Below are 24,164 nucleotides of genomic sequence, written 5' to 3' on the forward strand. Positions count from 1 at the left end.
GAGACCGCGGTTTCGGTCCTGGCTCTGCTGCTTATTCCTGTGTGGCCTTGGGCCAGTCAGTCCAGCTCTTTAAGGCTCACCTTTTGGAGGGGCTGAGTGGGTTATAGTTTCCAAAAGGATGAAGCAGTTTGGAAAAGTCGACATGCTCTCTACGGTTTAAAGGATCGTGGCAACATTCTCGGGGCCCCCACGGCACACCTCACTCCCTTCCTCGGAGCACTTATTCATCAAATCACTTGGTTTACTTAAAAAAACAACCACCTCCAAAACAGCCTACCACGTGAGTGTGTAAACTCTGCAGGGCACCCTCTGAATATTCCCCACCACAGTGACATGTGTGCCATTCCCATTCCACAGCCGAGGTGAAATTGAGAGGCGAGCTCAAGTCACCAGCTTGTAGATGGTGGAGCTGGGGTCGAGCCTTGGCCGGAGCTCAGATCACTGTGAGGAAGCCTGCATGTGCAAGTCTGCGCTCCTGGATGTTTCATAAAGCCCCTGACTGGTGGCCAAGCCACGTGCATCATCTGTCTGCACCCAGGCAGTGCCCAGCACGGTGCTGAGCACAGGCCAACACCTAATCTGGTGAATTAAACTTTAATTGAGCAAGAAAGTGAGTGATGGCTTACCTTAGTATAAAGGAAGTATCAAAATCTTTTTTACACCCTGCCCTGGCTGGCACTGTGCAGACCAGCTTGCTGTGCCTTTCTCGGGCAGAGGCTGCTTGTGATCACGCATGGCTCTGCCAGGCTGGCCCCAGGTCTGGCTGGGGACAGTGGCTTTTGGCTGCTCTAAGGTGCTCTAGGGCTCCGCTAGAGTCCTGCAGGAGGCAACCACCAGGGGGCGCCAAAACACCACTGGGAACCTCAGGCAAGCCTACTTGGGCTGGTAGGGGCTGGAAGGGAACCTTTGGATGTTCCCAGGTCCAAAAGGGGACCAGAACTTGGGGCCTCCGGCTCTTAGGCCACAGCTCTCTCTACTGTACCCGCTTTGCTTCTTCTGGAAAAAAAAAAAAAAAAAATGGCTGTGATGTTCATCCTATAAACATAGCAATGGCTCAAACGGGGCCGTCCGAGTCAGTATATCACACAGGTCATGGGGCAGGGGAGTTCCTCTCTCCATGGGGAAGAGACAAAGAGGATCCATCGTCCCGGAGATGCTCCTGAGGCCCAGAGGGATGTCCCTGAACAAAGGGCCCCTCCCGCTTCTGCCGGGCTCTGGCCGCCCTCTAATTCTCTGCCCTCAGCCTCCTCCCAAAACCCTGCCCCATCACACACCACAAAGATCCCGGAGCGGATTGAGGCGGCAGCACAGGGTGACCGTCATGGGGCACACTCACCGCTGGAGTTTTGGGAACTGCTATTCGTCTCCTCAAAGTGGTTTTGTGCTTTGCCTTCTACCCTCCGACTGAAAGCGCTTTCTGCTGGGTGGGGAGAGGAGAGAGCAAGGAAAAACCACGGTGACTGGTCAGCAACAGGTCCAAAGGGAGGCGCATGCCAGAGGGGGCTTGGGAGGCCAGGGACGTGGGAACCGCCCCGGCCCCTGGGCTGGGTGAGTGCCTGAGGCCTTATGCTGGGGAACCAGCAGAGTGATGGGCTCCAGAACCCCAAACCCCAAACCTGCAGCTCCTCAGGCTCACCTGAATTGCCTGATACCTTGTCAGGATCCCAGGAGGCCCCCGACAGTGCCCAGGGTGGGTGGAGGTCCAGGCACGGGGGGGGATGTGTGTGGGATGTGGGCGCACTCATGAGCTCCAACTGATCGAGGAGATGGCACACAGGCCAGGGTCTCCCATCTTTGACCCCTGGGGAGTCACACGTGACACTAACCTGGATCTGCCACTCGCTACTTGCTCTGCCAGATTCTGCTGACACAGGCCCCGCCAAGGAGCAGGGAGGGTGACAGACTGTTTTCTGGAGGTGGCTCTGGCAGAGCAGGAGGGCCAGAGAGCGGAAGGGGTCCCTGGGTGGCAGAGAAGTCATGATAGGCTGTGCCCGGGTAGCCCCACACCCTGGGAGGCCAAAGACCAGGTGAGGTCTGCTTGGGGTTCATCAGGGGCAAGGGACCGGCTCCCTGAGTGATTCTGGGGTGTCTCCACTGATGCGCCTTCCTGAGTGGCTCGCCTTCTCCCAGAACTCTCTGTAAACGCCGGAGTCAGAGAAAGGGTCCAACCAGGTGGGAAACACCAATGTTCTGTCTCGAACGTCTGAGCCAGAAGGTGATGGCTTTTCCAAGCTGCTCATTGGGGATGCTGGATGCGCCAGGATATAAAGGCTTCTGGGAACAAGTCAATCTGGGATGAGCAGTGACCCAGCAGCCTCTTTCTTAAGGAGAAACAGCTTGCATGAGGTATCAAAGGCTCTGAGAAGTTCCCCCGGAGAGAGACCCATCTAGCTTCACTGAACCCAACCTTCTTCCGAAATATAATCGGCCACTGAAGCCCATTTAAAAATATGAGATTCCTTAACATCCTTCAAAAATGGTGATTGTAGGAACCCACTTTGGGAAATGCCATTGTCACCCAGGCCACCCTATGCCAGGAGGGCAAGCGCTCAGACTATGGGGGCCGGGGTTCCAGACGATCACTGGGGTGATGGGAAAGGAAGCCACAGGTGGCTCCTACAGGCCCTACTCAATTCCCCTGCCCCCGACTCTGACAGTGCCTCCTGATGCAGCCTCCTTTTTGCAGAGGCTGTTGACAACATCACACACAAGACCCTCTCTTCTAACTGTGTCTGTAAAATGCCTGGACTGAGAGCTACACACCTGCCCACTTCAAGATCCCATCTGTAAATTGGCAAAGAAAGCCCCTCAATTCTTTACCTAGGAAAAACGGGGGGACTCTTATTTACGAAGCACCTATTATGGGCCAGGCACTGGTCTAGATGCTTTACATCCACATAATCCTGCAATCACCCTATGAGGTCCATGCTGTCATTCCCATCTTATAGGCGAAAACCCAGAGAGAGTGAGGTTGTCAAGTTCCTGGGCTAAGCTCCTAACCCTTTAAGATGGCAGAATAAGGAGATTTCATTCTTGAGACAGATGCTTCCTTTTTAAAAAGGGCTGGGGCAGGGAAGTGGTTCCTTTCTCCATCTTAACCCTCATGCATGCAAGGGATGGTTACCCATCTGTGGAGGATTTTCGTGCAGCCTGACCAACATACTGGTACAATTCAGCACAACTAAGGTTACAAACTCTTATAATTAGCCTCCTCTGGCTCAGCTGATAAAGCAGATTTTGTTCAGCTATCCCTGCTATAGGCACCTCTGGCTGAAAACCAGCGAGCGGCTCCACAGGGGACATCCCCGCGCAGGCGCGCACACACACACACACACACACACACACACACACACACACACACACACACGCACGGGAGCGGCTGCCTATTCTAGCATGACGGGGGCAGTGATGACTTCCAGCTCCAACACGCAGGCTCCGGCTCACAACCTGGTGTCCCCTGACCTGCGCAGCTAGTAATCCAGGTGTGACGCCCACCACAAGTCTTCCAGGTCACATAAAGGCAGCCAGAGGCAAGCCCCATCGCTTGCTGATGCTTACTTGGTGACTCTGGGATCTGAGAGCTGCCACAGACCACACAGGCCCTACAGGCAGTTCTCTGCAGAAACTGCAGATGCAAAAACTTCCAGCCACAAGGTCGAGAGTAAAATCAAGATCTGAAAGCCGTGATCCCGTTATTTAGTTGAGCCAGTATCTACCACCAATAAGTTCGTGATGACCAGCCTGTTTAACTGATTTATAACTACTGTTGCCAAAAAACAATGGCTACTAGCTCTTCTCTACACAGTAGCTGAAAACCATTACCTTCAAAGTGGATTAACTACTTACTCTCCTTTCAGGGGATCTAAGCACAATAAGCACAGCTTCAAACATTTTTAAGAACCACATCCTTGCTCCTGATCAGCCTTCTGAACCAGAGTAAAGGCGAACACAACTCATCACGTGGCTGTAATCGGTCCAGCCCCCTGGTTCATTTGAATGAGTTCTCAGTTTGATCACTTGTACATTTAATGGATAACTTTGGGCCTCTTAAGGGCATCTGAAAGGCCCGTAGTCCCAGAATGACCAAGTCATCACTCTACCCTACATCCCACGTATCTAGGCAGGAGGCCCAAGGCTCTTTCCATCTGGTGTGAATCAGGATTCCTGATTAGCTGGTACTCAGCACACAATGTGTCTTATCAGTTTTCCCTGATAACTGCTAAGAAATGGCTGGTGTGCACCTTTCACTGCCTGTTCACCCTTCCAGAGTCTGAGCCCTTTCTGCATAGACTCACAACACTGGAGCGGGCATCCGCTGGCTTCCTGCTGGGCTATGGCTCGTGGAGGGGTTTCCTGAACAGTGAGGTAGAGGGAGGCCAAGAGAACAGAGCTCCCAGCCAAACACTCTTCTTCACGGAGAGCAGCTCTTCGTAGAAATGAGTTTTTAGACTGAGTTTTCTGAAAAATGGGGGATGCAAACTCATGCCAAGAGGGTCCAGGCAGGTGAGGTAAATGGGTAAACTGGGCTGGATGTGAGACAGACAACAGTGTGATCACAATGAGACATGGCACCTGCCACGTGGCCACTGTACTGGGGAGGCAGGAGGGAGCGGTGGGGACTGTGGAAAACGGGAGAGCACACGCTCTACTGAAGGAGGCAGCTGTGGCTCGGCCCCAAGACGATGGCTGCCCTGAGGAAAGTGGGCCCAGGACTGCCAGATCTGACTTTTCAATGTAAGCTAGAAATCAAAAGTTTCATAGAAAAATCTCTTAATGTTCAAATGTTGGCAATTAATTTAAAAGAATTTAAAACCCCTTAGGCCATGACTTGGGGAGAAAAATATTCTCCTACTTAAAAAAATTAGTTTGCAAACCATCCTGTACAACCCTCTGACTTAGGGTAAGAAAACCTAGACTCAGAGAGGCTAGGTGGCTTGCCGTGGTCACAGAGCCAGCCTGAGGCAGAGCCGGGACCCAGATTCGTCCCAGAGAGCTAGGGACCACCACCCTCGCTCTTGCAAGGGAACAATGACCCCGGGCACAGCTGTGGCAGGTGGGGAGAAGGGTGGGGAGTGGAGGAAGTGTGAGGGTAACATAGGCCATTGGTACCTGCAGTTGCCTTGCTTGCCGGAGATCCCGAATTTGGAGTGCGGAACGTCGGGGTTTGGGTGGCTGGAGGGGTGCGGTGTAAGAGGGTGGCGCATCGGACCACGGAGGCCGGAGCCTTTTTCCCCGACTGGTTCGTCTGGGTCTTCGCTGCCACGAAGCGTGGAGACGGGGAGACCTCTGGATGCGAACACTCAGAGCCCGTGTCTGGATCGTCCGGTGGCTCCCACCCGGGGGCGGTACCTGAGAGGGTCATGCTCTCAGTTGCCGAGGGCGCTTGGAGCCGACCAAGTACGTGGCCTCTCGGGCCACAGGCCCCTACGCTCGAGGGCCAAAACTTCTTGGTCCAGAGAGAGCAAGGGCTCTGGTTCCCACCTGGAGCCTGAGACAGTCTGGGAGTCTAGAACCTTCCCCTGCTTCTCCTCGAGGGAAGCCTGATCGCCAGCTCACACTCAGCATTACCTGGAGGGCACTGACCAGCCCACTGGCTGGGTCACCCATAACCCTTGACCAACCCAGGCTCTGCGTGTCTAAGAACTCGGCCTGTGACCCGTGCTTGGGGCACTTGCATTAGTCAACCCAGGCTCAAATGCATTTTCTAAAATGTTGACTCCTAAGCCTCTTTTCCTTCCAAGGCAGGCTGGCTCAGCAGTAATGACAGACGACAGAGAGGCAGAGATGTGCGGGGTTGATTGATGGGGGAGGGGAAGAGCAGAGGGCCCAATGTCGCCCCACGGTTTTAGGGGAAGGGGCTCGTGGCGCTCCTGGGCACTGCCTGGGATTGACAATCTCAGGGGACAGTGCTCGACCCAACGCCTGACGCTATAATGGAAATCAGTGCAGCAGCTCCCTGGTGGGGTTAGGGGCAGCTTGTGTCACCATTTCCCACACCTCCTGCCTCCCTTGCCCGCCTTCTCTGCAGAAGCTGGAGTTACTGAGAACAGGGCTGGGGGGCCCTGACCCTCAGCGGGTCTCCAGCTCGGCTGGTCTCAGGTGGCAGCCTCCTGCACGCTGCCCGGAGACGTAGTTACCGGGGTGGCAAGCCCCTGAATGTGGCCACAGTGCCACCTTCCAACCGAAAGGGGAGGCAGTGGTTTCACTCAACTGCAACTCTCCCTGGAGGGCAAGAGTGGACCAGACGGCAAGAGGAGGGACCCCTCCAGGGCTGACCAGGGGCTCATGGAACCCACCGGCACTGGGAACATCTCGAGGGCACCATCTTGCCGCAGAGCCTGGGAAGGACCCTGCCCTGCTGCCTGCCTCAGGGGCAGAGGAGAGACCTTCTTACACCCCTGCTCCCAGGGCAGTGTCCATCCTGGGCACCAGACGCTGCGCCCACGGCTCTCATAGCCAAAATAAACGGGCGCTCCCTGACCCTCCACCTCTGCCCACTCCTGGCCGGTGAGGAAGCCCAGGCCCAGAGACGCAGGAGTCAGGGCTTTGTTCAAGGTCACACAGGACCGGAGGCCCTGAGGTGAGCTCAGAGGACTCAGGCTGGCCCCCCTTGTCCCTTTGGGGAGGTCACTGCCTTTCCACCTCAGTAGCGGCCAGATGCCAGGAGCTGGGGATGGGGAGTCCTTTGGTCGTGCCCCGTAAGCAAGCCCTCACCTGCCCCACTCAAGCCCCAGGAGGAATCCCCCAGGCTCAGTCTGCAGAGAACGCAGGTATCCCTCGCTACTCCTCTTCCCCACCACCCCACTCTCCAGATTCTCACTTTCTCAGTCAGGAACTGGAGAGGGGTGGGTGGGGAAGGATACTTACACATGATCCCCCTTTCTCCCTCCCTCCCTTTCAGAGTGAAGGACCTTGAAGGTCCCGAGTTCAACCGGAAGGGTGGCTCATCTCACAATTCTCAATTTTTTTTTCCTTAGCCATAGGATAAACCTACACATCAAACTTTGAGGGAGGCGTCCAGCATCCCATCTCTGATTTCTCCCCTGTCTCCCTGAAGCACAGTTTGGGGACCACAGCTTGTGGTTCACTGTTGAACGGAACCAGCACTGAGTGTGCGGTGGGCCTGACCCACCTCTGAATCCCAAGTCTGTCACCTCCGGCTTCTGCGGTCTTGGACTCTTTACTTCCCGTCTTGGCCTCAGTTTTCCCGCCTCACCTCCACTGATGAGAGCAGGACACCCATCTCTGCACTACCAACCTCACAGGGATTTTCTGAGAATCCATACAGGTCACGGAAGCATCTTGAATGGTAAAAACTACTCTTCAAATGTAAACAGTTATTAATGGTATTTTTTAGGAATAAGGAAACCAAGGCCCAGAATGGTTAATAAGTTTACAGCCACACAGAAAGTTAGTGCCAGGATGGGATGGGGGCTCAAGCCTGCCAGCTTCTCATGGAGGTCTTTGCACAGGCCATGTGGTCCCCTTAGGCACTAACACACCCCCGGGCACCTGGGCACAAGGGACAGAGAATTTCTGAGCAATAAACAGAGCATGTTGCTTCCCCTCTTAGGCCTCGTCTCCACCTGCAGAATGGTTTCTAGGAGACCCTCTGGATCAGATCTTTTCATGGTCTGTGACCCTGCTGTCAAAATCCTGGCATTCTGTGTGGGAAAGCCCCTCCTTCCCTGTGGCAGGGAGCTCAGGACACCCAAAAGCACATGATACAGTAAACCCTCGGGCATCACCTGCTTGCCCTGGACCCTTGCCTGGGACCTGCCCACTCCTTGCCCTCTCAGTCTACCCCTCTCTCTTCCAAGTTTCATGGCCTTTGCTCATGGTATTCCCTCTGCCTGGAATGTTCTTCCCTCCAGTTTCTGCCTGGATCACTACTGCTGGTCCTACATACCTCCACCTAAACATCACTTCCTCTGGAAGCCCTCCCTGATACCCAACCTGGTCATTTATCGTTCAGTCGCCTCCCTTCTTCCCTTCCAAGATCTGACTGCCACCAATCATGACCCATGGTGTGATCTTCGATCAATGTCTTTTTCCCCGTTACCCTGTATGTTCCGTGGGGGTAGGGACTCTGCCACTTTGGCCCAACTATGCACTCAGTGCCTGGCACATTCCCTAGCACACAGGAAGTGCTCAACAGATATTGTGGAACCAGGAATCAACGCACGAATGGCTCAGAACCACTTAAACAGAGCACATTAAAGATGGGATGCCCAAGAGAGGGCACAAGAAGCTTCTCACATGTTATCCTCCCACTGGTACCAAGGGTATAAGGCAGCTAGGGACAAAGAGGCTCAGAGAGGTACGGGCACCACGCCAGGGTCACAGAGGAGATCAGTGCCGAGCCAAGATAAACTTCCCAGGCTCCTAACTCATTTCACTCAACCTTTTTGCTCCATCTGTTGACCTCCTCACATGGAATGTTATCAGGCTGATATTCCTACCTGGGTTCTCACTGAGAAAGGAAGAAAGCATTCCAGACTGGCAGACTGGCCTAGTAAGAAAGGTATGAGATATTTACACATAAGAGATATTAAAAATAAGATAGCACGTGGTCTCTTCTTTCCGTAAAGCTGAAAACTTAACTGGAACAAAAATTCAGAGACTATAAGGATTCAAGAAAGGTAACCATGCAGCTGAGAGGCAGGGAAGACCAGAGGATTTCCCTGAAACCTTTAACGCGGTAGAGGGGAGTGGAAACGCATTGGAGGCAAAAGGGAATAGGGTGCTCAAAGGCTAGAGGAGGGAATGCAAGGGAGATGTTATGCAAGAGGAATCTAATTTGTGAACCGCTGCTCACAGATTTTAGTCTTAGAAAGAGAACTGGAGACCTTACACTTCTGGCCATGATGGTATGTATACCTGGTACAGGACTAGCCCTCCTCCAGAGTCAACTGTAAAGCTGGACAAAATGCATGGAACAAGAATTTTCAGACTCTGAATGTAGATGGTGCAAGACTGCGATTCATGAAAGAAGACCTGCTGTGAGCCCCAGGATCACCCCAGCTCTCTGCTAGGATAGACCCTCTGGACCACAGCACAGAGGTGGGGCTTGAAGGAGGCACTGCAATCTCACTGATCTGAGAGACAGCGATCAGAGTTCAGGGCTTCTGAGGCAGCTGGGAGTTTACAGGGAAGAATAACAAAGAGGAGGAAATTATGCAAAAAAACAACTCCAGAAATGGGCAAAGGGGTCCCTTGAAGTCTTTGGCTGAACACCAAACTGTATTTGTGCAGAGGGAGCCTCTGCAAAGACTGGCAACCAATAGCTGCTGGGGGCGGGGGGAGTGGGGCGGGGAGCTGATTGAAGATTCAGAGGTGGCAAAAGGCAAGGAGATGTCTGAGTTCCACCTGCCAGAGGAGAGATCTTGCTGAATACCTCCAGCATTCAGCTGAGACCCAGAAAAGCCATGCCTCAGAAGGATTACTCTAACCCTAGAATAAGGACTGCTCTGGAACTGCCCTAACACAGCTTTAAAACAAGGCTTTGAAGTATCAAGTTGATCTGTAAGTAGATTAACTGCCTGCCAGAACAAAATTCAACACTTTTTAGAAGAAGACAACAAAATCCACACACTCAACAACATAGCATGCATCCACAATGTGCAGCACAGAATAAAAATTTATTTGTTAGGTGAAGCAGGAAAATGTGAGTAATAATCAAGAGGAAGAAAATCAATAGGAACATAAAGAAATGACAGGGATGATGGCATTAGCAGACAAGGACCTTAACACAGCTATTATAAATATGGTCAAACATTTAAAGGATAATATGAATATAATGAAAGAAACAATGTAAAAAGGAACCAAGTGGAAATTACAGAGATGAAAAATATGATAGCTGAAATGTAAAATCATTTGATGGATATTTCTAATGAAACAAATAAGGCTGTAGAAGAAAAGATCAGTAAACTTGTATACAGGACACTAGAAATTATCCAAATTGAAACACAGAGGGAAAACAAGGCTGAAAAACTGAACAGAGCTTCAATTGATCTGTAAACATCATAAAACAATCTAATATATATGTAATTAAAGTCTCAACAGAAGGAAGAGATTGGGGAAGAAAAATATTTGCAGAAATACTGGCTGAAAATTTTCCAAATCTGATGAAAAATATAAACCCACTGATCTAAGAAGCTCAGTGAACCCCAAACAGGATAAACACAAGGAAAACTATACATCATAATCAAATTGCTGAAAATTAGTAATATAGAGAAATATTTAAAAGCATTCAGAGAAAAGAGACCCATTAAATACAGAATAACAATCAGAATGATCTCTGAATTCTCATCAGAAACAACATAAGCCAGAAGATAGATAAAGGAATGACATTTTTAAAATGCTGAAAGAAAAATATCTCAACCTAGAATTTCATATCCAAAGAAAATATCCTTCAAAAGAAAAGGTGAAATGAAAACACTTTCAATTAAGAGAATCTTTCATCAACAGACCTACAGTATAAGAAATGTTAAAGGAAGATCTTCAGGAAATAAAGGAAAATCATAACATAGAATTCAGATTTATAAAAAAGAAAGAAAAGTATGAAAATTTTAATATGTGGGTAAATATAAAAGGCAATTTCTTATTTCTTTAACAAATAACTGACTATATAAAGCAAAAAGAAAAATTATTGGGTTTATAACTTATGTAGATGTATATGTATCATAAGAATAGCACAAAGGACAGGAAGGCAGTAAATAGAAGTAAGTTGTTATAAGATTCTTGGATTATGTATGATGTGTTATAAATTCATGGTAAACTGTAATACATTAAAGATGAATGTTATAAACCACAGAGTAACCACTAAAGAAAAAGAGGTATAGCTAGAAAGCTAACAGAGGAAACAAAAAAATTCTTGATTAATATTAAAGAAGGCAAGAAAAGTAGAAAAAATGAGGAATAAGAACAGATGGGACGAACAGGAAAAATTATAATAAGATGGTAAATTTAAAATCAACCATATCAATAAATTATATTAAGTGTAAATGGATTAAACACCTCAATTAAAGAGCAGGGATTGCCCAACTGGATAAAGGAGCAAGAACCAACTATATGTACACACTTCATATATAAAGACACAGATTCAAAGGATGAAAAGAGATTTATCATACAAATACTAATCCTAAGAAACCTGAAGTGGCTATATTAATATCAAATAAAGTAGATTTCAGGACAACAGGTGTTATCAGAGATTTAAAGGGGCACTGCACAATTTTAAAAAGGGTCAATTCATCAAGACACAATGATCCTCAGTGTATGCACCTAAAAACAAAGTTTCAAAATACATGAATCAAAAATTGACAGAACTAAGGAGAGAAACAGCATATCCACAATTATCGTTGCAGATTTTAATGCTTCTCCCTCTACTTAATAGAAGAAATAGATTTTTTAAAAAACCTGTAAAAGTATAGAGATTTGAACATTATTAACCAACATAACCTAATTGACACTATACTCAGGGAACACTCTTCCCAACTCACTTTATGAGGCCAGCATAACTCTGATACCCAACTTAGACAAGGATATTATAAGAAAAGTAAAATACACTGCTGGTTGAAATGTAAAATGGCATAACAGCCTGACTGTTTCTTAAAAGTTAAACTTATCATATGATCCAGACTAGGTATTTACCTAAGAGAAATGAAGGCATTTGTCCATAGGAAGACGTGTTCACAAATGTTCACAGCAGCTTTATTTATATTAGCTCCAAACTGGAAACAACCTAAATATCCATCCATAAGTAAACAGATGAAGGAAATTGTGGTACCTGCATCTAGACAGTGGAACACTACTACTCATCAATGAAAAGGAATGAACTACTGATACATATAAACATGGATGAATCTCTAAACAATTATGCTAAATGAAAGAAGCCAGACCCCACCACACACAAAAAGAGTAGATACTGTAAGATTCCATATTTGCAAGATTCTAGAAAATACAAACTAATCTATAGTAATAGAAAGCAGATCAGTGCTTGCCTGGGGGTAGGGAAGTGGTGAGTGAGGGATTACAGAAGGGCACGAGGAAACTTTTGGGGGTGATGGATATGTTCATTATCTTGATTGTGGTGATGGTTTCATGGGTGCATACATAGGTCAAAACATCAAATTGTTTACTTTAAATAAGGTACTTTATTGAGTGACAGTATACGTCAATAAAGGTGTTTTTTAAAAAAAATACCAGAAATATTTATTTTCTTGATTATGAGCATGGTTAACAAACCACTGATTGAATCTGGGGCACTATCCTAATCCTAGGACTGTAGTTCCCTGCCACTGAAGGATCAGTTTGGGGAGTGATATTAAAAGCCAGGTAAAATTCTAGGGAATTTTAGATAGATGTAATCAGAAAACACATGCTTGAAAGCAAATTAACTCTACAAACTGCCCTAGGTCTCAAAGCAATTTAGATGCCTTTCCAAGAAAAAGAAGCTCAAAAAAAGAAGTCATTCTTCTGGAAAAGAAGAAACATCCCAACACTGTAATGTCCTTTAGTTCATTTCATGGTTTTCTGATAGTCAATGTATTTTAATAAAGAACAGACATGGTGACTTATTTTTTTTAAAAAGTCAATCCATGTAATTTACCACATTATCAGAATAAAAGATAAGAATCATAGGATCATCTCAATAGATGTAGAAAAAACACCTAACACCAATTTATGATAAAAACTTTCAGTAAATTAGAAATAGAAGGTAACTTCCTCAACTGACAAAGGGGCATCTATGAAAACCTATTTTAGCTAACATAATACTTAATGATGAAAATGATCATACTTAATGATGAAAAACTGAACCCTATGATTGGGAACTAGGCAGAGATATCCACACATTTCATTTATTCAGCACTGAACTGGAGGGTCCTAATCAGCATAATGGGGAAGAAAGAGAATAATAAAAGGAATACAGATTAGAAAAAAAGAAGTAAGGCTGTCTTTATTAGATGACATCAGTATGTACAAGAAAAATTCTGATAAATTTAGAAAAAAGCTAATAGAACTAATAAGTGAATTTAACAAAGTTGCAGGATACAAATTCAATATATACAAAAATCATAGCAACAAAAACTGGAAAATAAAAAAATCACAGTAGCATCAAAAAAACCCATAAAATATTTAGATATAATTTAATGAAATACGTGCAAGACCTCTGCTCTGAAAATACAAACTATTGCTGAGAGAAATTTAAATAGACCTAAACCAATGGAGAGATATACTATGTTCATGAAGTGGAAGATCGACTATTATTATGATGTCTGTTCTCCCCAGATTGGTCTATAGATTCAGTGTAATCCTAAACAAAATCCCAGTTGGATTTTTTTGTAGCAATTGGCAATAAGACTAACATTTATATTGCAAGGCAAAGTTCCTTGTTTTAAGGAAAATATTCTTAAAAATACACAAGGTTGAAAAACTGAGAGTACCTGATTTAAGACTTACAGTAAATAAGACCATGTTGGCACCAACACAGGCAAATAGATCAGTGGAACAGAAATAAACTCACACTTACTTACGCATTCAACTGATTTTCAACAAAGGTCTCAATGCAATGTAATGGAAAAAGGACAATCTTTTCAACAAATGGTGTGGGAACAACCAGACAGTCATATGGAATAAAGTTAATCTCAAATCATACCTCTCATCATTCACAAAAATTAACTTAAAATGGATCAGAGACTTAAATGTAAAAGCTGAAAGTATAAAGATTCTAAAAGATAATAAAGGAGAATATCTTCACCACCTTGAGGTAGGCAAGGATATCCTGAGTAGAACTGAGAAAACACTAACCATAAAAAAAATTGATAAATTAGACTTCATTAAAATGAAAAACTGCTCATCAAAAGATACTATATGAAAGTCAACAGTCACACCAAAGACTGAGAGAAAATGTTCACAATATATATATTTGATAAAGACCCTGGATCTAGAATATATAAAGAACTCCTCCAATTTAACAATAAAAAGACAAACAACCCAACCAAAAAAAATGGGCAAAAGACTTAAACAGTTTCCAAAGTAAAATATATGAATGGTTAATAAGCAAATGAAAAAGTGCTCAACATCATTAGTCATCAGGAAAATACAAATTAACACCACAATGAAATACCACTACACACTCACCAGAATAGCTTCCTACCACCAAACTGTTGGCAAGAATTTGCAGCAAGTGCAACTCCCATCTGTGGCTGGTGGGAGTGAAAGGTGCTACAGTCATCTTGGGAAATGGTTTGTTAGTTCTTAAAAAGGTAAACATACTCTCCCCTATGACCTATCAATTCTACTCCCTGGAATTTATCCAAGAGAAATGAACACAGAAATCCTAGTACAAGCATTTTCATAGCAGCTTTATTCATAATAGCCTAAAACTGGAAACAATTCAAATGAACAAGCAAATGGCTCAACAAACTGTGGTACTTGCACACAACAGAATATTGCTCAGCAGTAAAAAAAAAGAATGAACTGATATATACAACATGTATGAATCTTAAAAACATTTTGCTAAGTGAAAGCAGTCAGACCCAAAAGAGTACATATTATATGACTCCATTTCGTTAGACCTCCTTTCAGTCAGCCTACATCTCTCTGGATGCTCTCAGGAGACCCAGGGTCTCTCAAGGCCTGGCCCTGAGTACCACTTGATGAAGCCATCAAGTCCAGCCCCCAATTCCACATAGAACCCATGGACATACAAATATCTAGATCCAAAGGCCACTGGAGGGGCTATTTCTTGGTCAGCTTTGGAGAATCAATCCTCTGTTGCATCTAGCCTAAATCTCTCACTCTGTAACTTTAAACATAGATGATCATAGAGTCCCTAGACTTCAGTAATAAAGAAGAGATGCAGATGCAGAAAGACAAAGAGAGTTCACAACAGAGAGAACAAGAAAATGAGGAACAGAGAAAGACTAGACAGCCTTTCAGGAGAGAAGTACCTGGATGTTAGGGAAGTAATCAGGGTACAAATGAAGCACCCCTTCCTGCTGTACCATCTGACATGTGATGCAGGAGAACTTCATGGTTAAGGGTATGGGCCTGGAGGTTGCCTGTCTGGGTTCAAGCCAAGCTCCTCCTCTTAGTAACTCCATGACCTTATTCAACTTGTTCCAGCGAGAGCCATTTGGGGGAAGAGCAGAAACAGCACTGAAGGTTTTCTCCAAAGGCTGAAACCCAAGTTGCAGGCTGGCTTTGTAACTAACACCTAACTGTAAGTGCATTCTGCATAGCATCCCTTCTGGGCACCAGGCAGCGGGGCAGTTGCTGTTTCCCTGGAGAGCACAGGTAAGCAGGTACCCACACACAATTGCCCCTGTCCCTGCCCATGGAAAGCGGGATCCCCAGAGGGGTCTGAGCCAAGGAGCTCAAGCCAGCCACAGCCCTGATGCTTCAGCACCAGCACCATGAGTGGGACAAATGATGGGTTAGTGCCCACCCAGTGTAAGCTGTGTCCTCTCTCCCCCGCATAGGACCTGGACATGTGGTGGGCACTAAATAACCCATACATGCTTAGCATGGGTGGCAGGATAGGTTCCTCTAGTTGAGCCACTGCAGATGCCTGCCTGAGGGTCTCCTTATACTGGAGATGACTGGAATCCAGACCCCTGGGCTGAAAAGACCTTGAGAGCTCCCACAGGTGGGAAACCTGAGCCCAGAGAAGGGAAGTGACAGGTCCAAGGTTACCCAGCAGTCAGGGGCCGAGCAGGATGAGAAGCTTAGCCTAGGGTTCCACCTAAGGATGGGCGCTCCCGCCCACAGGGAGACCCCTCAGTCCTGCCACTCTGCGCAGCAGGCGGGACTTCCTGGGGAAGCTACCTCCTCCACCGCCTGAGCTCTGGACACCCCTCCCTGCCCACCTGAAAGCCCTCAGGGGCCCACGTGCCTGTGCTGCTACAGCCAGTGCTCCAGGAGGGTTGGGCCTCCCCTACTCTAGGCACCTTGCACCCTGATGACCTTGCATAATCCCTTCCCCTCCCTGAACCTACATCTTCCCATCCACAGACTGTGGAGTGGGATCCCCATAGCTCTGTTGTGACAAACAAAAGCAGGGATACTCCCAAATACCTCTTAAACATCCCACCCTACTGCCCTGCAGTGTGGTTAAGCCCCGCCCTGTCAGAACTTTGGCTGAGGACTGAGGGCCCTCTTAGCTCATATACTTGGGGATCTAAGGATACAGCCCCCTCTGACATCCAAAAGTGAAGCTGGGAAATCAGCTGCATCGGGAGAATGGAAGGCCAGGATGTCCCTGTGGGAAGGATCCTTAGAACCCTTTCCCTCCCAGGCCAGGGGAGGAGGGAGAGATTGGAGGCCTGCCCAAGGCCACACACATGCCTGTGACTCCACTGGGACTAATACCTGGGGCTTCTGGGGCCGGCTTGTCACTCCTTCCGACTTCTTACCCTTTCTACCTCCAAGGGCAAAGCTGTCTTGTCTAACTGACCATCCTCTAGCCTGGGTTAGGCCCTGCACTGGTTCAGACTGAAGCTGCATTACATGGTGCTGCCTTTGGGGGTGGGGACTCAGGAACCACGTGATTTGGAGGTGCTTGGAAGAGGTGAGGACAAGGTTGCTGAAGGGCTTGGGTGAATGATGCCCACCCTTCCTAACCCAAAATCCACATGGGCCCAGGCCTCTGAGACCACCGGGGGAGGACTCAGGCTTTCCTGGCTTAAGGGTGGGGCTTTCCCAGCTCCTGCAGTCAGGTGGCCCCAGGTCAGACCTGGACACCTAGAGGCTGACCCAGAACAAGTTCACCTTTGCTTTCACCCTCCCCTGGCAAAACTCCAGAGCCTCAGCCTACAGCTGGCCCACCCTTCCCCCAACCAGAGAAGGTACTCACTGATGGGGGCGTGTAAGGCCACATGCTCCTGGTAGGGCGTGTAGTACTTGTACTGCTTTCCGCAGAATTCACAGGTATAATTGCCGGTTTCTGTCCAAGGAGAGAAGAGTGTGGGAATGGGTGCCTGTTCCCATCCAGAAGTAGCAGCTTGCTCCCTCCCCCCAAACCCCTCCTCATTCTGGGACCACCAACTAGAATCAGGAGCCCCCTTGAGTCAGACCGCCGGGGTTCAAATCCCAGCTCCTCTATTTCAAGCTGTGTGACTTTAGGCAAATCTATTAACCTCTCCGTGCCTCAGTTTTCCTATCTGTAAAATGGGGCAATGATAGGACCACCTTATAGGATTGCTGTGAGGATTAAATTTGTATGTCACATGCTTAGAACAGTACCTGGCACACGCTGTCCTCCTCCATCGCTCCACCCCCAGGCCCCGGTGCTCAGGAAATGTGTGGTGTCCTGAGTTGACCTCCAGTGCCAACCTCTTTATCAGCCCCTTTTCAAGCCTTGCCCTCTGCAATGGCCACATGTGGGTCACCTTGTCTCCAGGACTTTCCCTGTCCCCAAACACCCCCCACCCTCTGGCAGAAGGGGTCACGTCTTCCTCTTGGGTCCCACCGGACTTCATCTTTACCTCTCTTTTGGCACTGCCTAACTTCTTTCTTCTTAAAAATTTCTGATGTAATATTGTTCACTGGGGGAAAATTATAAAATACTGATAAATACAAATACAAAATTTTAAATATAAGAGAAATTTCAATCATCTATAATCCCCCAAAAAGAGTCGCAGCTACCCCATGGGGTGGAGCATTCACCTGGCCACTTGCCCCAGACCCCACCCTGCACTCCCATCTCATCTCTCACTGACGTCAGCCGTCTGGCTTCTACGGGCCTTGAATTAGCCGGCCCTGATCTATACGCTCTTTGTAACCTGGTGCATTCAATCGACAATATTTTGTAGACATCTTGCTCAAATCAATAAACATCGATCTCTACTGCATTTATTGGCTGCCTGGTTCCCACTGGACTTTGGAATTTGCTGAGCCAGTCTCCTAAACCAGAGGACATTGAGATTGTTTCAAAATTTTTCCCTTATAAAAAAAATGCTGTGATCCATATCCTCGTAGAAATTTTTGCACATCTGCTCATTATTTTTGCACACCACTGCAAAATAAAGATTATTGTTCATAATCTTTGCACATATTTCCTCAGGATAAATTAAGGGTCTGCATTTTTAAGGCTTTTGATCACCACAGCACCAACTACTTACTGAAAGGTTGGGCCAATTTTCGCCCCCATCAGAAAGATCTCAAAATGACTGTTTCCATATACTGTAGCCAGCATTAAGTACTATCATCTTCTTACTGTGCCTGATAGGGAGAAATACATTGCACTGCTGGTTTTATTTTCCATTTCTTTGAGTTCTAAGGAAGCTGACTATTTCTGAGGATTAATGAAATACAGTTTTTCTTTTGTGACTTTCCTATTTGTGTTTACAGTCAATGTTTCTATAGGCATGTTTACCTTTTTAAAATCACTAAGAACTCTATAGATTAAGGGCATCAACATTTCGTTCGACATGTTACAAGTATCTTTTCTCAATTGGTTTCTTAGTCTATTTATGTTCTTTTCTTGCAATATAGAAGCTTTAAAAATTTTGGTAGCTAAATAATTTTTGTTAACTGATTCATGACCACTGGTAAAGATATATTATTGCTCTTTGTAGGCTCTGAAGTTGTTAGATCAGCTGTATTAATTGTATTATTCAAACTCTATATAACCTTTATTTCTTTCTCTCCTTGCTCTGTCAAAGACTAAATGTTGTGATCAATCCTTCCAGTTCATTGTGTTTCTGAATTTATTTTGTATATTTAGATACAATGTTGTTTGATGCAGATAGGCTCATGAGATCAAAACCTCCACTTTGAACCATATCCTTTGTTAACATTACACTATTTTCTAACACAGCAGTTCTCAAAGCGTGGTCCCTGGGCTAGTGGCATCAGCATTGCCTGGGAACCTGTTAGAAATGCAAATTCTCAGCACTTTTTTGAGACATTCTGAAAGAAAAATCCTAAGGATGGGATCCAGCAAACTGTGTTTTAACAGGTCCTGAAGAAAATCCTCAAGTGTTAGAAAGTTAAGAACCACCACTCTAACTTTTAATTACACTGTTTTATTAGTTCGTCTGGTATTAATATTATTAGTTCTTGATAATTACTTTGTTAGATCCTTCTACTTGTTCACATGTCCCTAAAGCCATTTCCCTAAATTTTCTTGAACTTGCATTCATCAAACAGGTACTGTGCTAAATGCTGGCACAAAATGTTGAGCAATGGTCCCTGCCTTCAAGGAACTTACAGTCTGGAAAAGGAGAAAGAAAAATCAAATAATCACACAAACAAATCTAAAACTGCAAACACAATGGGTAGTCTTAAGGAGACACAGTGCTATGACAATCCTAATAGGGAATTCAATTTAGTTAAGGGAGTAGGAAAGAGCTCCATGGGAAAGAGAAGAGTAAAAGACAAGGAATTAACTAAGTATGTCTCTAATAAACCATTCATAATTGGATTCTTTTAAGTTAACCTGAGAATCTTTGTCTTCTAATAAAGGAAATTATGCCATTTGCTTTTATTGCTATTACTGACTTGGTTTTACTTGTCTTATGATTCTTTTCTTTTCATCCTATACCCTTTCTGGTTTATTCCCTTAGTTTTCAGTTGTTTGATGAATGAACTCTTTTCTTTGCCTTTCCATTATTCTCCAATATCCAGCATTTTCCAATATTTTCCATTGTTCTAGACAGTATATAAGATACATTTCTCTAATTTTTATAGTCAAGCATGAAATGATATTTTCATATCTATTACCATTGAGAAAGGTAGTTTAACTCAGTGCCTCTCAAACTTTAACCTAAATAAGAATCATCTAGTAAGATTGTTACAACACAGACACCTGAGCCCCACCTTGGAGATTCTGATTCCACAGGTCTGGTATGGGGCCTGAGAATTTACATTTTTAATAAGCTTTTAGGAGATGCTTATGCTGCTGGTCTGGGACCACACTATAAGCAGGACTTGTTTAACCTACTTTATTGTATCCTTCACCTATTCCTTCCTTCCTGGTTTTTAACATTCATTTTTAATATTTTAGAATGATCTCTTTTTTTGCATTCAATTTTATAATCAGATTTGCAACATTTTAAACTTAAACTTACTTCTAGTTTACCTGGCTTCAGTATTCACAAGTCCTCTTTTACTATGAATTAATGCCTCATAATTGAGCCCTTAAATGTGTTGAACCACTCAGTTCATTGGAGTACATCTTCAAGTAATTTTTTGAAGTTGGGTATATAGGAGAAATAGCATGTTTTTGAGCCCTTGCTTTTTTTTTTAACACATAAATCACAATTTGTCTAGATATAAAATTCTTAGATTACACCTTTTTCCCTTCGGAACTTATTCCATGATCTTTCAGCATTTAGTATTGCAGGGAAGTCTGATGCAAGTCCACCTTGAAATCATTTGTAAGTAACTTGCTTTTTTATTTCTAGGTACCTGTATAGTTTTCCCCCTTATATTTATAGTTTAAAGAGCCACTAATATCTATTTAGTTATGGGTCTTTTTTTATTGATTCTACCTGACATATAGGTCTTCCTTTAGCTAAGTAATTTTTTCTTCTATTGTATCTTTGGAGTATTGCTTCTGTCCCACCAACTATCTGGAACAGTTTCCCCATTCTCCATATTTATCATGTTTTCTGCTTATTAAGCTCATCTGTTCAGGTTTGTCCTTCACATTATTAATTCCATTTCTGCAGATCAACTCTGCTCTTTATTATCTATAATGTAGGTTTTAATTCTGTTCTTATATTTTCTGCTTCTCTCCAATTCTTCTCATCTCTCTCCTCTCTCTTTGCCTTTTCATCTTATCTTGTTGCTTTTCCACCATACAGCTTCCTTTTTTACAGAGGTCATGCTATGGACTGAATTGTTTCTCCCCCAAATTCAGATGTTGATGTCCTGTCTCCCAATGCGATGCTATTTGGAGATGGGGCCTTTGGGAAGTAATTAGGTGAAGTCATGAGGATGGGGGTGGGGTCCCTCATGATGGGATTAGAGACCTTATAACAAGAGGCACCAGAGAGTTTGTTCCCTTTTTCTCCTCACCATGTCAGAGTACAGCCAGAAAGAGGGTCATTGGACCAGAACTCAACCATACTGGCACCCTGATTTTGACTTCAGCCTCCACAACTGTGAGAAAATAAATTTCTGTTATTTAAGTCACCCGGTCTACGGTACTTTGTTATGGCAGCCTCAGTGAACTAAGGTGATATTTTCTCATACTTGACTGTGGTTGCCAAACAGCATTTCCTTCTAGACTCTGTGGTAGATCATTTTCCTCTAAGTCTCTTAAATTCCTTTCTTGTCATGTGGGATTTTCATAGTTCCCAAGTTTTATTTTCTTATTTTTTTTTTTTACCTTTCAAGTCACTCTTCCTTATCCAGGTATAAAACTCAAGTAACCTATAAATAAATCCAGATTTACACTGTTTCAATAGACTTGAACGAATTGTCCTCGATCATTCCCCCCATTATCATGGTAGACCATTACCATGGGAGTAATTCTCAGATCTGCAGCCGAAGAGCAAGTTGACACACAGGGCCTCTTAGACCAACTCCCTCCTTCTAGCAGGATTCCTCTGCTCTGTCCTGGCTCTGGCTTCCTCCTCCTTGAGTACTTAATTCTCCAATTTGCTCAGCTGACATGGATGTGGAAGGTGTACTTCCCAGCATGCCCTGCTGCCACTGTTTCTCCTCTTCCCCTGACCTACAGAGCTCTACTTGTGGGGACTAGTCCCTCCACAGTGCCCTGTACCTCTACTAGCTCCCCTTATTCTGTGCCTCATCACTATCAGGGTTCTGTGGCACTGGCCAGCTTACAAAAAGTGGCAGAAGCCCAAGAAGCAGGATTCTGATCTCACAAGGCAGCTGCTGAGTGGTAACAAGGAACAGCCTCATACTCTTATAGACATCTCATTTCCATGGCATCAAGCTGGGAGCCAAACTAAGTCAGTTTTCTCAATGCAATTCCCTACTCCATATAATTTGTGATAATTCCTCCTGGGTCCTAGCATTGGCTGTCTGTCAGACACAGTTACTGATATAGAGAACAAGTTTCATCTTGCTCTGTACCTTTCTGGATAATTAATAGGTACCACTTGTTTAATGCTTTCCATGTAAATGTCAAGACTATACTAATTCCTTTACAAATATAATCTCATCTAATCTCCACTACAATCCTGAGAGGTGAGTTTCACTGTCATTACTGTGATTAGAGAGATTATAAAACTTGCAGGACATCACACAGGCATTAAGTATAGAGCTGGGGTTCATCTTTGGGATGGCTCTAAAGCTCTCACTCTTGACTATCTCTCAGCAACATCGCTCATTCGTTAAGCCCTAAATACGAGCCTGGTGCTGGGCTAGACACTTGACACAGGCATCCTCCAACAGCCCTGAAGAACAGATAGATGTTCTTATTCCCAACTTATACAAGAATCAAAGGACACTCAGTGGGGGTAAGTAGCTAGTAAATTGGTGATGTCAGCATTCAAACCTGGGCTTGTCTGATTCTATAGCCTATGTTGTCTGTATTCTGATAATTATGATGCTACAGATGGAAGGGGTGGTGCTATGCTGGGGCTGCTGGCAGATAGCATTGAAGCGGGAGGGGGGGAGTTCCACAGATCCCAATGTCCCTGTCCTGCATTGGTCTATGAATGTCCATCATGGAACATGTCTGATTCACATCTGGGTTTTCCCACAGTCTAACTTCTGGCAGTTTTAGTGTTAAGGATATCATCATTTTCTTCACTTCAAGATTATTATTTTTTTTGTTTTAAAGTTTTTTTTTTTTTTGATGTGGACCATTTTTAAAGTCTGTATTGAATTTGTTACAGTATTGCTTCGGTTTTATGTTTTGGTTTTTTGTGCCTGAGGCATGTGAGATCTTAGTTCCCTGACCAGGGATCGAACCCACACCCCCTGCATTGGAAGGCGAAGTCTTAACCACTGGACCACCAGGGAAGCCCCCACTTCAAGATTATTTTAATGTTACTGTTTATTGAATGTTTACCATTGCATATGACAAGTGCTGTCATACAGACATTATTTTTACATCATATTTACAGACATTATCACATCTCCAGTTTCCTGAGTGCTTTAAGAGGTAAAAAAAAGGAGAGAATCATCTCCTACGAGGAAGGAGGAAGAACACTCAGGGGACCATCCAATGCCTTCCAAGGGCCGAGACCAAGTCCCGCCCTCTGAGGCTTGTCTCTGGCTTCACTGTTCCAGCTCCCTTGACTCTCCTTCCCTAAACTTCCTCATCCATTCAATCTATGTTTGTGTGTATATTTTCACAAGCTGCCTTAATGCTTATTGCAACAGGTAGAGCCAATAAAGGTCTCTTCTTGCTGGGTAGTAAGAGAGGCGTGGAAAATAGAGAGCAAGAAGCAAGCATGCAAATTCCTGAAGGGCTGGACCAGTCTCACCTGCGAGAACCAACCTCCACCCCAACCCAAATCCACACTCCCTGCAGCAGCCAAAATGTCTTCCTAAAACACAAATCTGATCAAGTCCCTTCTCCACTGAGTAAACTCTGGCTCATTCCCCTCAGGATGAAACCTAACTGCCTTCTTCTGGTTTTCAAGGCTCTCTAAGACCTGAACTCAGAATCGATTTGCCTTTCAGTTCCTGGAACAAGTGCAGCTCTCCTGCCCTCATGTGGGATACAGGGGCTCATTCCCACCCTCATCCCCATGCAGAAGCCTCACGGATTCCCAAGGCTGGTCAGTTGCCTCCCAGCCCCACTGCTCCCTGGGCTTCTACGTTGTAACTACCTGCTTACTGACCTACTGCCCCCTTTGTGTGTGAACTACCCAAGGCAGGGCCACATCTGTCTTGCTCACTGCTGTGTTCCCACAATACTCAATACCAGTGCGTTGCAAATAGGCAGGTCAAGTGCGTGGCTCCTGCTCTCAGGGGTTTATTGGGCTGAGGACACAGCATCTGCATGTAGCTCCCCCGGAGAGCTTCATTTGCTGATAAACCCCTTCTGACAACAATAATGACAGTATTTTCCGAGCACCTACTATGTACCAGGCACTGTGCTAATTAATAGGTGATTTATATCCATGATCTCATTTAATCCCCCAACAAACCTGTGGGGAAGTGTCACCCTTACTCCACAGGTGAGGAGCCAAGGCTCAGGACGGCTAACACTGGGCACCAAGCCTGTGCTA

At 45.4% G+C, this 24,164-nt stretch overlaps 1 protein-coding gene across 19 annotated transcripts in view; it reads right to left on the bottom strand.

The window, feature by feature from the left end:
* Nucleotides 1-24,164, bottom strand: part of ZNF618 (zinc finger protein 618) — a 185,835-nt gene that overhangs the window by 23,973 nt on the left and 137,698 nt on the right. For 4 of the 19 annotated variants that reach the window (XM_082470294.1, XM_082470295.1, XM_082470282.1 and 1 more), the window contains 4 exons: nucleotides 17,490-17,549; nucleotides 16,859-16,948; nucleotides 5,110-5,349; nucleotides 1,337-1,420 (listed from right to left, as the gene is read on the bottom strand). In XM_082470294.1, coding sequence (XP_082326420.1) covers nucleotides 1,337-1,420; nucleotides 5,110-5,349; nucleotides 16,859-16,948; nucleotides 17,490-17,549 — 474 coding nt within the window. Of the gene's footprint in view, nucleotides 1-1,336; nucleotides 1,421-5,109; nucleotides 5,350-16,858; nucleotides 16,949-17,489; nucleotides 17,550-19,076; nucleotides 21,362-24,164 lie in introns of those variants that run through there. The other 15 variants (XM_082470283.1, XM_082470298.1, XM_082470299.1 and 12 more) reach the window with 8 other exon arrangements.

Source organism: Balaenoptera physalus, assembly GCF_965194825.1.
Source record: "Balaenoptera physalus genome assembly, chromosome: 7".
NCBI lineage: Eukaryota > Metazoa > Chordata > Mammalia > Artiodactyla > Balaenopteridae > Balaenoptera > Balaenoptera physalus.